Below are 14,742 nucleotides of genomic sequence, written 5' to 3'. Positions count from 1 at the left end.
TGTATGGTACAAGCAATTCTTACAGTTTGGTCGAGTTATTGGAGTACATTAAGAATTAATAGTCTGAAAACGATATTGATGTGAGCATTAAAAAACAATGTCTGTTGTTTTAATTAATAAAACTTGTACGATGAAAATTGCTAGCTAGAAATAAAAAGGAAATAATTTTATGATTAGGCTTATATGTTCATTAGCATTAGGTTATCTCCTTCAAGTTAATCTCTAAGCTATGTCAGTTCAGTTCTTTGCTGTTCATTAGCACTTGTTATGTGAATACCCCTGTTCTACAAGGACAAAGAATTTTATTAAAAATATTAACGTTGTAAATGGCTTTTATTAAACTTTTAAAATATTAATAATACAACAAAACCAATTTTTGCAACATAGAAGCTATTGTTTGCAACCCTGAGACACCGGAGGCTATATCTGTTTGGAAATTATATTTCGCTCTTCGAATACCTGCTTTAATATTCTGGTCTGTCCCATAAGGCCATACTGTAGCATTTCTAGAAGAAGGAAAAAGGATAAACATATATGATTATAACAAAACTCCAAAATATGATTTTATAATGTACACAATATAAGATCTGATCAAAACGTTTCGGGATTGAATTTATTTAAAAAAGCATTCTTATATAAGTTAATCGAACATATCTTTCTCCAAATACTGTCTTCTTGAAGGACTTTAATGTACCAACTCAACTCTTTTCCAAGGTAACACTTGAAAGAGAGTTGAGTTGGTACATCACATTTTTAATTGACCTCTTTCTCTTTACGTTCTCAAACTTTCATCCCCGAAGGACAGTTTCGAAAGCAAGAAAGAATCACAAGAGAAGGGACCGTTCAAATGTGAAGGAATTGTTTTTTTTTTCTGATTTCCAAGGGGCAGCGCATTTTGAGTTTCGCTCACACAGGCAATCTATCAACCAAATTTTCTTAAGTGGATGTGAAGAAAGAGTAAGATTAAAAATCCTGAACACAGGCAAAATATTTGAGAACAGGGAGCATCACAGAACAATGGTGTGATTTTGATTACTATATTATTTTACTGTATTGTTCATTATTATAAAGAAGATTGATTAATTGATTTGTCCCAAACATCTGTTACACATACCTGTACTTCTTCGATTTGGGTTTTCATGTCATCAGTAATATTTTTCTGAAAATAGAAAGAAAAAGTCAAAAAAGAATGAACTTAACCAGGGATATGTTGATTTAAAACAGAAATGAACGAAAGAAAAATGATTCTGACACCATAATCTGTGATAGCTAGAACAATTTAAAGAAAGCTATTGTACAATGAACGGACAGAATTCATGGGATACCTGGTTCCTGGGCAACGTGACGCTGTCACCCCTCTCGCTAGTGGACGAACCAACCGCTTGGGAGGTATATAGGTACACTGCATTCACGTAGATGGTAATTTTATGTCAGTATGGATAAACGTCGTGAGTTAACCGACTTAGAAAGAGGGATGATAGTCTGTGCCGGACGCATGGGTCACTCTGTCGCAGAGGTGGTATAGAAATTGTACTATCTCCGTTCGACAGTATCAAGAGTGTATCGGGAATACGCCATTTCCGGAATAACATCTCATCGCGGACAGCGCTGTGGGTGGAGAAAGGTGGTGAATGAACGTGGCCGTCGACGTCTGTCTCGCATTGTTTCAGTCAACCGGAGAGCGACAGTGGCACAAATCACCGTCGACTTCAACGAAGGAGGTGCTAGAAACGTCTCCATCAGGCGATCGCTAGTCGCAGTAGGTTACGAGAGCCGCCGACCCACCAGAGTCCCATTGCTAACACCACGACACGGGACTCTACGCCTCAACTGGGCGAAACAACATCGGTACTGGATCATGGATGATTGGAGACGGGTCTCCTGATCAGGATGAGTCTCGTTTCCAGTTATTTCGAGGGGACGGGAGGGTGCGTATCTGGCGGAAACCTCACGAATCTATGCACTCGTCATGTCAGCAAGGAACTGTTCAGGCAGGTGGATGGTCGGTGATGGTCTGGGGCATGTTCAACTGCCACACGTTGGGACCTTTGGTACGTCTAGACGCATCTCTGAACGATCCAGGTTACGTGTCCATCCGTGCAGAACATCTGCATCCCTTCATGATCATCGCGCACCCACAGGGCAATGGACTGTTCCAGCAGAACAGTGCGCCCCCCACAGAGCCGCGGTGACTATAAAATGGTTTGAAGAGCATTCCGCAGATTTCAACACCATGGAATGGCTTTCCCGTTCACCGGACATGAACCCTGTGGTGCATCTTTGGGATGCTGTGGAGAGGTCCGTTAGAGCTTTGGATCCTCCACCCAGGAATGCGATAGAATTATGGAGAGCTGTGCAAAAAGCAGCAAGCATGGATGGAAATACCTGTGGAACGCTTTCGTGTACTAGTGGACTCAATGCCTCGCAGTGTGACTGCCATTATCCGGGCGAAAGGTGGTCCTACCCGTTACTAGGTAGGTATCCCATAATTTCTGTCCACTTAGTGTAAATCTAATCACCTGTTGTAAAGTGGATCGCCTATATATATTAGAGTTAAGTCATCAGATTAAAAACAATACACCCATTAGTTTAAAAACGTGTTAATAAAATAATCAAGTCGAAATAATCTTTTTTTCAATTACATTCATTAAAAGACGATCATTACTACACTACCTGGTAGTGTACTGAAGCATATTGTTGAGCACAAATGGTGCCAAAGTTTCATGCTAGTCAAATACGACAATACTTTTACTAGAATAACGTAATACACTTCCCAATGTTTTCTCTCAGTACCACAATAAAACCTACCTCTACAGATTTCTTGTGCCCTAGTTGGATCCGATATTTCCTAGTCCTTTTTCTGACTCCTCATATCCTCCCTTTAATTTTCTCTTAATTTTAATCTTATTAGTAGTGGCAAATGATGCAAGAAAGCAAGCTCATACAGCATCAGCCAAAAAGAAAAAAAAAATTCCATTCCCATTTCACCAATCCATCTCCTCTGATAGTTTGTCTAGTTCTTCCTTGAATTTATTCGAACTGTCCACTTTCACAACAACGGATGGAATCTTGTTCCAGCAATCAACCACCTGTTGATCGTATTGATCCTTGTACAGGAATATGCGGTTCTCTGGTTAGACAGCAGTAATGAAGGTTCATTCTTATTAAAATTTTGTAATATTTAGTTAAGTTGTTTTAAGTAACGCCGGGTATCCCTACTTTCATGTGGATATAGCATCTGGGCCATGCTAAAATGAAAGCCTCACATCTAGGTGTCAGCCCTCAGGAGTAGTAAAATGAATGGATACCTTTTCATAATTGGGGAACTCCGGAGGGTGGACAGCATTTTCTTGTTTGCCTCCAGGCGTTTAAATGTTTGGACATGGTCCTATAAAGTTGTCAGACCCCTGGACTTCGCAACAAACGTTTCTGAACCGAACGCATTTGCGCTAATAAACATGAAAAATAGGGAGAGTATCCAACCGCAAGATCTCAATTTCGTTGCAGAAAATTTTCCTTCATATTTGTTCAGCGTATAGAACTTGTATTCGATAGGCCCATATTGTCATTCCAATATGCTTGTGTGTGTATAAACTGCTTATCATCTGTGGTCGCTTTTTCAATTTTCCAGAAGGAAATCACAATTTCCGGGAGAGAAAAGCTATGCAGCACGCCGGAGATTAATTACTTGGCGACGCTGAGAAAAAGCCAATAGAAGTTCCTCCCATCGCGATGGGATATACGAGTTATGGCTTAAATATTCTAGAAATTACTTTATAATTAAGTTTAAATTAATCTCTACAATTATCCACTTTGTCTCCTTTAAAGTTTCCTTGGGCAGCTGCACATGAAATCATTTTCTCCGGCCGCTATCGGATTTATGGTTGGAACATGTTTACTGATATTGAGTTTGTTGCTCTCATCAACTTCTTTCTATATTTGAAAGCAAGAAGGGAGAGTTTGAAGCATCGGAAGCTTCTGGCTTATACAGGGTTATTGGTGAGGAAATTCCTGAATTCATCTGAAAGATTAAGAAAAGGGAAATCTACTTACCAAGTTATTGCCCATTGAATACAAGTAACACATGTATATCTGCAAAATAAAAATAAGAAAGAAACAAAGCTTTAGTATAGAAAACAGCACCTTCTTAAGTTACCTTTTTTACTCAATTTAAAGTATGTAAATAAATAAATTTTCTGTTTATACTCCGGGATGACCATAGAAGGTTAGAGGAGTTCACAAGATAGAGAAACGTAAGAACATTTTACTATATTTAGTAATAAGGTGGGCCCTTTGTTCCCTCGCGCTTGACAACTCTGCTACGGATATCTAATTTGCAGTATCTTTAATTTTTGTTTATTGTATCGGGAAGACATTGATAAATACATACAATATTATCAATAGTATTGGGGCACCACAGGATATTCACTTCATAAACTGCGTAACATCAACATACAAAAAAAAGGAATAAATTTTATAAAGCATTAAAGAAATGATGCTCTTTCATCAAGAGCGTAAGAAATTTGAAAGCTCATTTAATGAGCAGAAACTGTTATGTAGTATTAATAACATTTACAGCAAAACCATATTTGCAGATGGATGATTATGCCAAGGAATTTTTTTTTTAACTTTAAACCATCCATGAAAATAAGCGACTGTTTTAGTATACAAAATATAGTAGAGAATGAGCATAATGGTGCTTTTTATCTAAAGGCAAGTGAGCACACTTGCCTTTAGATAAAAAAAAGAGCTTTTATTGTGTCATTTAATATTTTTTGCTGAAACCTTTTGTTTTTATGACGGCCTTCAATCTTCGCGGCATACTCTCAACCAGCTTTTTATAAATGTCACGTGATATGTTCCTACACTCAGCCTTTAACGCAGTCACCAGTTCGGCTTTGTTCTTTGGACGATCTCGACGTGCACGTACCCGACGATCCAATACATCCCAAAGATGCTCGACAGGGTTCAGATTAGGACTCTGGGCTGCCAATACAATTTTTCCACACCATGTCCTCAAACCACTCTGTTACGACCTGAGCAGTATGGAATGGTGCGCTGTCTTGCTGATATAGGTATGGGCCTTCCCCGAAGTATTGCCATAATGTTGGAAGTGCATAATTGTCCAGGCTGTCCTGGTATTGCAGAGCATTCATGGTTTTGTCGATAACGACTAATGGGCCCAAGCCAAACCATGAAAGGAGCCCATACCATGACACTGCCTCCACCAAACTTCATTGTTGGGAGGATACAATCAGGAAGGAACTATTCCCCTGGCATTCGCCAGCAGCCATCAGACGGGTAGTGTGTGAACCTCGACTCCTCTGTCTATAGAACTGTTTTCCACTGCTCTACAGTCCAGGATTCGCGCTCCTTACACCGTGTTAATTGGCGTCTAGCATTTGTTGAGATGATCAATTCTGTTGAACGTGTCATCTTGCATGCCCACTTTTGCAATTGCTGTTCGAAGCCCAGTTTGTATATTTATAGCAGGTTCTGTGACGTGTTGCATGCATAGGACCTGTTTCCCCATCCATGGAGGGGTGTCCGGATATAATGGTAGGGCAGTGTATATATATTTATTTATAAAAAGAACATCTCCTTACCTTTTCTCTGACAACGCAATCCTTGCAGATTTCTGTACATATATTATCGATCCCGTCTCCAGCTTGTGGCATATACTTCAGAGAGCAGTTTTTGAGATACTAAAGGAAATAAAAGAAAGGATTTCAATTTTACTCAAATATTGGTGTACTAATTACGCTGAATAGCAATGATAAAAGTTTGCAATAAAATCATGGTGGACTTGGTTTATTTTTAACGCTGACTTCGACTTTATTTTCCTAGCACCCTCAGTTCACAATATATTCCATATTTTAGTTTTCACGTTGGCCTATCTGTTCATATTAGTTGCACTGCTGATTGAGAAGCTCTGGAGTCAGAAGTTTTCTAGATCTTGTGGCACTTTTTAAACTGTTGTAGCCTCCCCGTTTTCTCCACTTCTTTTTGTGCCTGACGGATATGTAAATCAAAACTCCCAGATTGGACAATCAGTCGGAGTTTAAAGTATATGAGTAAATCCTGTTATACGTTAGGAAACTGGTAGACTGCTATTTTTGCATAATTTAAATTGAAAGACAGAAAGGAAAAGCGAGAACAAAATGTAAATGAAATTGAGTACTCGAATATCTCGTCAGCCAGTTAATCATGACGAATTATCTGTTCCTCTTCCAAAACCTGGGCGATAGAAAAGGAAAACAAATGACCCAACAGAAACAGTCGTACGAGCTCTGGATAATACGAATGCTCAGATCCAAATGAGACTCATAGTTTAAAGTGAATTGAGCAATCGTGTGCATGATTTAAATCTAAGGCACAGGCAGATCGTTGGGGATTTCAGATGAAATCCCTAATGATTCCAAACTGGATTTCGTAAACTACAAAAACAGGCTTTCTTTATATTTAGCTGAAAGATTCATTTTTCTACAATAGTAATATTAATGGACTTTATGACACCTTTGGAGCAGAACCTAAGCCAGTAGAATGGAGGCTATTCATCGCCTTTTCGAAATTAAGTCCAAAAGCTGTTCTTATAATATGCAAAACATATGTTTCCACAATGGAAATATACAGTATATCAGTCATGCTGTCCACACGAAAGAATCCTACGAGAATTTGGATGTTCTCTTAAGAAAAGTGAGTAAGATAAATATTTGTCTGTCTATATCGAGCCAAAGGTATTAATTACGAAACTAAAATTTGGTTTCCTCACAAGAATCTTGTAACTGGAAAAGAAGTCAACTTACTATCAATGCTTTACATAAAGTTTGATCAAATGTAGAATTTCATAAAAGCTGTGGACAGAAACAGAGATGGCTTTCATTATTTAAAACTAAACTAAATTTATCAGTAATGCGTGGAAGATTTCCACGCATTAGTGGTGCCAAAATCAAAGGAAGTGCATTCGTCGGTCCGCAGATTAGACAGGAGAGTTTTTAAAAGTGTTAAATCCTTTGGCACTGGTAGTTTAGAATCATAGAAAGTGTCCGAACATTTTTTTGAGCCATTACAAGTCAACTAAATGAACACAGTGGAAGTTTTCGTCAAGATAGTCCCTCCAGCCAATGTGCTTTGCAGGGCTGGTCACTCTTCCTTTGCCCCGAGTGATCAAAGCGAGTTTAAAAGCGAATTAGAAAGCGTCTTCTCTAGAATCAGCAGATTACTGAAAAATTTCGAGTATTTATTTGCAAATAATATTTCTTTTCTGCTCTTCTAAATAAAGCGGCAAGCTTTCCAAAAGAAAGGAAAGGTACCTTTCTTCTTTTTGTATATAGAACTAATCTACATACCACACTAACCTCTTATCACTTGGTCACTGGTGGAACCGCTGCTGTCTCCACATGGAGGGTCCGGTAACCCGAGGGAAAAGTTATCCTCCAGGACTAAAAGGAGCAATCATGAATACTGACAATTACCCAGCTCTTGAGCCTAGACACTCATCTCATAACTTGAATGAATCCGATCATGACGTATCACAGTCCAAGAGACTACGTAAAAAAGAGAATCAGCAGGAATTTCCAACATTCCTTATACTACATTCTCTTTCAACCAAACCTATGAGTACACTTTCACCATTTCTAATTCAGAAATGTTTAGAAAGTGTGGCTGGTTCACCGAAAATGGTGAAAAGACTCCGATCTCGAGATCTGTTAGTTGAAACAGCTAAGCACCAGTATTCTCAGGCCCTATTGAAAATATCAACTTTTGGCGGAATACCTATACAGATCACCCCTCATGCTACGTTAAATAGTTAGAAAGGAGTAATCGCAGAATGGGACCTAATGAATGTCACTGAAGATCAGCTAGTTGAAGAACTAAAAGAGAAAAAAATTCGTCCAGGGAAAAACGAATAACGATTAAAAAAGATGGTGAACTTGTTCCCACTAGAAGCATTATTCTGATATTTGGCACACCAACCTTATGTATCAAAGCCGGATACCTGAATTGCCGCGTGCGACATTACATTCCCAACCCAATCAGACACTTTAAGTGCCAAAAATTTGGACACTCGCAAACGGTATGTCAAGGAGACACTGTCTGCCCGAATTGCGGCTCTAAAATCCACACGCAAACAATTGCACCGCAGAAACGCCCCAATGCCAAATTGTAAAGGCCAACATCCAGTATATTCAAAAGCATGCGAACTCTGGAGGGTAGGAAAAAAGATTCAAAAATACAAAGTCGAATAAAAGGTTACTTATCAGGAAGCTAGGAAGCAAGTTATGCTCACCATGCCAAAAGTTACTTATGCTGCGACAACCCAGAAATGCCAATCAATAGCAACACAAACGGAAATCACAGTGTCCCCATCCATTTCAATAGCCAACTGGGCTCGATCAGTGTTATCATCCCCACAGAAATCACTTAGAGAACAACGCAAAGTAACTTGCGCTAGCAATACTCCTCTAACAGTCCCACCAACTGCTTCTGATACTCAGCGAGAAACTGTAAAACTAAAAGCATCAGCTCCAAACACTGAAGACAAACCATGCTCAGCAGACATGGATACCGATGCTGATATCCCACAGGATGAGCCTGTCTTAGATTTACATGCAGAAAATAACATGGACATTGGACGCCCTACCTTTTCAAAAAAAAAAAAAAAAAGGTTGAAACTAGATCGATTCAAACAGGCTGCATACAAAAAACAGACAGAACCATACACAACTGCTAAATCTAAATAATGCAAAACATTTTTCAATGGAACTGTAGAGGTCTACGAAGCAACATTTTTGATATTTATGACCTAATCGAACTGCAGTCCAATACGCTTCTGCCTGCAGGAAACCAATCTAACCCCACAGGTGACTCCAGCGATTAAAAACTACAGTGTCTATCAGCAAGATAGAAACTATACTAACTCAACATGAGGAGCCGTAGCCTTGTTGACAACAAAATTCCTACAAAACAGATCCATCTGCAGACCACATTAGAGGGTGTAGCGTTATGTATTGTTTTGAATTTTATGCTAACTGTAGTCTCTGTTTACCTTTCCCCAGACAAAGAATTCACAGTGAAAGAACTGGAGGACCTCATAAAACAGCTTCCATCTCTTTTCATTCTGCTTGGAGATTTCAATGGGCATCATCCTATGTATGGATCTCCTCAGATAGATAATCGAAGAAAAATCATTGAAACAGTTCTTGACAACCAGAATCTCACCTTGTTTGTTAAACACTGGTGCTGACACCCATATCCACTTTCCCACCTGAACATCTACTGCTATAGATTTATCAATATGTTCCCCAAAACTGTTCCCAGTCATTCAGTCGCTAGTTTCAAATAACCCACTGAACAGTGACCATTATCCGATTATTTGCGAACTGCAAACACACAGAACCTCACATATAGCCAGCCGCGTAAAATGGAAATTTAACAAAGCAGATTGGAACAAGTTCACCGATGCAGCTTCATTTGAAGATCAAATCATTAAAAGCCAGCCTAGCTTGGAATCTGTTTCGTAAGTACCCAACGACTACCAATCTGATTAATTTCAAGAAACTTAATGCTAAGGCCCGTTACGTGCAGAAAAAGGCGAAAAAAGACGCTTGGATCTAGTTTGCTTCCACCATTACTAAAAATAGACAGTAGAAAAATAAAAAAACTGAATGGTATATCCCTCCCGAAATCAACATTCCAACACCCAGTTGGAAAGGTAAAGACTTCTGCTCGCCAGTGGAAGTCGCAAATGCCCTATCGGAGTGCTTTTCTGAAGACTCTGCTACGTCAGCATATGAGCCAGTCTTTAAACAAGTAAAAGCCAATGCAGAAAAATATAAGTTGAACTTCAATACAAGAGCATCTCTTCGATATAATCAACCGTTTACTCTTTTTGAACTAGAGAGCACCGTAAATAGATGAGCTAATAGTGCGCAAGGGTCTGATGGGATAAATTATTTAATGCTTAAACATCTAAATAAAAGAGTTCTGAATTCATTACTGATCTATTTTAACCGGATATTCTCAGAAGGCTACTACCCTCTTTCTTGGTGCCACTCAATAGTCCTTGCCTTTCCTAAACCTGGAAAGGATCAATAAGATCCACGAAACTATCGGCCAATATCTCTTAGCAATTGCCTTGGTAAGGCATCAGAAAAAAAATATTCGATAATGAGTCTCATTCAATAATGAACAAGAACCAGTACGACTTTAGAAAAAATCGGTCAACTCTAGATATGATCAAAGCAAAAACTAACATACGGAATGCTTTTATCCGCAAAGAACATCTTGTCATGGTCTGCCTGGATATCGAAAAAGTTTTTGATACCACCTGGCGCTACGGCATTCTTCAAAATCTGTATGCCACAGGACTTCGGGGTCAGCTACCACTAATCATTCAGAGCTTTCTCCAAAATAGAACCTTTCAGGTGCGTTACTGCAATTCACTGTCCCGTACATTTGTCCAAGAAGAAGGATCCCACAAGGATCAGTTCTTAGTGAGACACTCTTTGCAGTTTGGCTAAACAATGCTACAGACAATACCCCTGCTAATGTCGACACTTTCTGCATCTATATGCAGACGACCTTACAATATCCTGCCATTCACAAAATATGCGCTCCATCGAGCGTCAATTGCAGCTCTCAATAAATAAATTAGAATCATGGGCATCCCACAATGGCTATCGCCTCTCTGAAACAAAAACAATTGCTATTCACTTCTGTAAAAAATTTCAGCTCCATCGAGATCCTGAGCTAAGGTTAGGAACTCAACCAATAGCACTTAGCAAAAATATCCGGTTCTTGGGCCTAGTACTCGACACTAAACTTAACTTTCAGGCTCATATAATGCAAATGCGAACTCAGTGCATGAAAAAAAAAATGAACATTCTCAAAGTTATCTCTTCTATGGCATGGGAAGTTGATCGCTTCACACTATTACACCTGTGTCGAACTTGATAAGATCTTGTCTAGACTATGGGGTCCCAGTTTATGATTCTGCACGGAAGACAGCATTGGCTTGGCTCAATCCGGTGCAGCATAGTGCTCTCAGGATTGCTTTAGGAGCCTTTACGACATCCCCAGTGCAAAGTCTGTATATAGATGCCAATGAACCTCCACTACATCTAAGGAGAAAAGTATTGTTTCTTAGCTATTCAGCCAAATTACGCAGTATCCCTTATCACCCCATCTGGTCATATCTCTTTGAATCTCAATGGGCATACTTATATAAAAATAAACCCAATTTAAACAAACTTGCTGGCATCCGGCTACAGGAGCTAATGCAATGCTGGAACATCTATTTTGGAAATATACCTCAAGCTGCAGATGCAGTAAAAGCATACCATGGGCAATATACATACCTCTATGTGATAACTCCTTTCTTCAGTGGGGAAAACACTTCCTATCGAATCAAAATCTTAGACAGTTACATGATGCTCATGCATTGGCCAATGCTCACAGTCTTCATGTATATACAGACGGCTCAAAAACTGACATATCCGTAGGAGCTGCAGTGGTCCTTTGTACATCCATTGTCTCTGTCCAGTTACCAATTGAATGCAGTGTTTTTACAGCTTAATCCTAGGCAATAAAAATGGATTTGACTCTCCTTAACGACCTATTAAATACCCAGGTCGTAATATATACAAACTCTTTAAGTGCAGTGAGTACCTTACAGAATAAATCACAACATTCCCATCCACTTCTCACACAAATCAGATCACAGTTATGTAACCTCGATGAAAATAAGCTGACTGGAAAATTCTGATGGATACCCAATCACGTCGGAATTCCGGGAAATGAGCGTGTAGACGAAGCAGCAAAATGCCCTGCTTGCTTTGATTCCATACCTTTTAGACCTATTTCCTATAACGTATACACTCACTTCTAGAACAAAGTAACAGGCGCAATTTGGCCATAGTAGCCCTTGCGCCATGAAACCCCACTCCAACAACAACATACTTCCTTGACAGTGTAATTTCTTTGAGTGACTAATACATGATAATAAACTAATATTTATTTTATTCATGCTACCATGGAGAAACATTACCAAGGAAGATGCAAGCTTAGTATGCCAACAGATTATTGCCGGACATTGATCAGAGAGACTCTTGATCATTACAAAAGAAAAAGTAAACAAAAAAACCGAATATATATTGTGCCAAAAATCCCAGTAGGCGTAACCTGCATTCCTCTCTAAATCTGTGGAGGTTATGTAATATCTGACTTTAAATTCGATTCGGCTCATCACAATTCACGAGATTTCCATATTTTGAAGGAAAACAATCAAAAGCTTTGTTGTCCTCTCCTATCTACAATTTTAACCGAAATTAGTTATGGCTTCTCTTCTTATAAGATACCCACAGTATTGAGCAGAACTAGATTCTTTATTTTTTAAATACAGAAGTACAAAAACCTTCAGAAATCTCTAGAATAAGGAAGCAGCTTTTTACTCTCCCCACTAGTGAGGAGTTTAACTTCACATTACAGCATTTTATTATGGGGTTTATCCAGCCGAGAAATTCAAACAACCGGCACTCCCCGGTCCTCATTGAATGCAGAATTACTGCACTTATATTGTTTATATGGCGAATTATATATTTGTTTTAATTATTTACATATTAATATTTTAGTTTTCTCCCAGAGCAGTGTGCAACACTACGTCAAACGTCTACATTCAAATACATTTTAATTAGTATTGAGTACGTACCTCTAGTGTCCAATCATTTATACTGCAGTTTTTGTATCTTTGGATTCTGTCCGCATCATTAACTGCAACAAAAAAGTATAATTACTGCATATGGAATATAATGACATTAAAACTGAACTTAAAAAGTTTCTGGGCAGTGAAGGGAATTTTATGTTGTATCTGGTTATCTGGTATTAGAATAATAGAATGGGACTACTTCTCGTGGTTCGAACTGGGACTGGTGTTTGTCGTTGGGTCGATCTGAGTCGAAACAAATCACGCCATTAGAGTTTTTCAGTTAGTCTGGTGGAAGAAGTGGTGAAAAATCATTCAACACTCGCCTGAGACCGACTAACTCAGTAATGGTTTGAAAAAGTCCATTAGATTTTCTCGCATTATTTATGGGATTCGGTCCCAGGCTTTTTCAGTAATCTGAATTTCGGGTAATTTGAAATTTTAGATCATTAGAAATTACGACATACTGCTGTCCTAATTATTATATAGTTTTGATATTCCAATCAACAATAATTAATACTGATTAATACCATAGTTCAAGTAAAATATAAGCATTCAAAATGCGAGTTTTAAAATTCTGTTTAATAGATATTTAAGTAGTTTAAACGACAATTTTCAACAACTAATTTTCCTTTTACTTATATCGTCAGCTTATAAGTTATCAGTAGTATTAAATTACAAACATATCTGGGAAAAATTGAAGATCATTCTCATAACTTCTGGGTAACAACTTGTACTCACCAGCTTATCTGCATGGTCCTCTCAAACAGATAAGTTAGAGAAAGATATATTGGTGAGCGAGAATACGATCTCCTTAAAACAGATTGAAGAGGAGAGAGGAGAGAAAAGGAGAAAGACAAACCGACCACAGAATACGCACAATTTACATATGAAATATCCTGATGCCTCAAAGCCTTGGTTGATGTATTTAAAGAAAAAAGAGCAGTAACATTACTGTTTGTTGTACTGAGAATTAACAATTGATCCATATTGATCCAATTAACGGCCAGATTCTTACAGCCTCTTGGTGTTAAGGCAACTCAAATAGAGAGGTAAACGTCACCAAATTCTTTGGTGAACGACGACAGCTGGAAAAATTACTAAATGTTGTAACTAGATGGCGCCACACTCCACACACGGAAATTGCATGGGCCTGAAAGATCGATCCCTTTGATTAATTTTTTCTGGTCACTTGATTTTTTATCGGAAGGAAAATCTAAGGTATTGAGGAAAACTTCCATCATCTGGAAGATTGTACGAAAGTGGATATATAGTTACAATAAAACCTCACGAATTCAGACTTCATTAATTCGGATTGCTTGCTTTTTTTAACATGTATCGATAATTTACGAAGATTTTTCTAGATTTGTTTTAACCACAGATCTGATACAATTGGCGATACATGTACCTAGATGTAAACGTAACACGAGTCACTCTTATCTTCCCTGATGCCATCTATAATATTAATCAGTTTAAAGACTAATTAGTAATCAACAAACATAACAGAAACAAATACAACTTTTGGGTAGAAATATCAGAAATTGATTTACGAGAATGCGAACTAAGAAGATAGTATTAAACTTACCACAGCATCCTGGAAAGAGGTTCATATACTCCTCTCGCTCTTCTACGTTGACAGCAAAAATGAATCCAACGCAAACAGCAAAGAGTAAATAATATGGCTTCATTATGGACAGCTTAAAGATAAAAGCGAATACTGAATCGTACAAGTAACTTTCTGAGTTTTAAAGAATGTTAGTCGCTGGTAGAGAAGGTGTGTAAAATACATGACGTCATCGGTTTACTAGGATGTATTTCAAAAGGTTTGCTACTTGGAAATGTTTTATGTTGACGTACACTGAAGGTTGACTTAGCACACAATGAGACATCACATCTTGGATGCGTGAAGAGTGATCAAACGAATAATTATTCATGTGTTATTCAGCATTTTTATACCACCTGCAAACTTGGTGCTCCAAAAATACATGTTTTGCTTATCATGAGACGAAACGATGTCACCTTTTTTGGAGGTTACACTT

General features: G+C 38.3%; 1 protein-coding gene across 1 annotated transcript; it reads right to left on the bottom strand.

Annotated features, from left to right (window-relative positions):
- Nucleotides 1-314: 314 nt before the first annotated feature.
- Nucleotides 315-14,438, bottom strand: LOC150078100 (uncharacterized). The gene is made up of 6 exons (XM_090384988.1): nucleotides 14,289-14,438; nucleotides 12,710-12,771; nucleotides 5,607-5,705; nucleotides 4,054-4,092; nucleotides 1,115-1,159; nucleotides 315-506 (listed from the first exon to the last, which is right to left on the bottom strand). Exons 1-6 carry the CDS (start codon nucleotides 14,389-14,391, stop codon nucleotides 465-467), a joined length of 390 nt encoding a protein of 129 aa, XP_090241114.1. The 5' UTR covers nucleotides 14,392-14,438; the 3' UTR covers nucleotides 315-464.
- Nucleotides 14,439-14,742: the final 304 nt, after the last annotated feature.

Source organism: Mastigoproctus giganteus, chromosome 11, assembly GCF_048544385.1.
Source record: "Mastigoproctus giganteus isolate SK-2022 chromosome 11, ASM4854438v1, whole genome shotgun sequence".
In the NCBI taxonomy this organism is placed as follows: Eukaryota; Metazoa; Arthropoda; class Arachnida; order Uropygi; family Thelyphonidae; genus Mastigoproctus; species Mastigoproctus giganteus.
The sequence above is the reverse complement of the archived record's forward strand: the minus strand, read 5'-3'. Positions and strand labels throughout refer to the sequence as shown.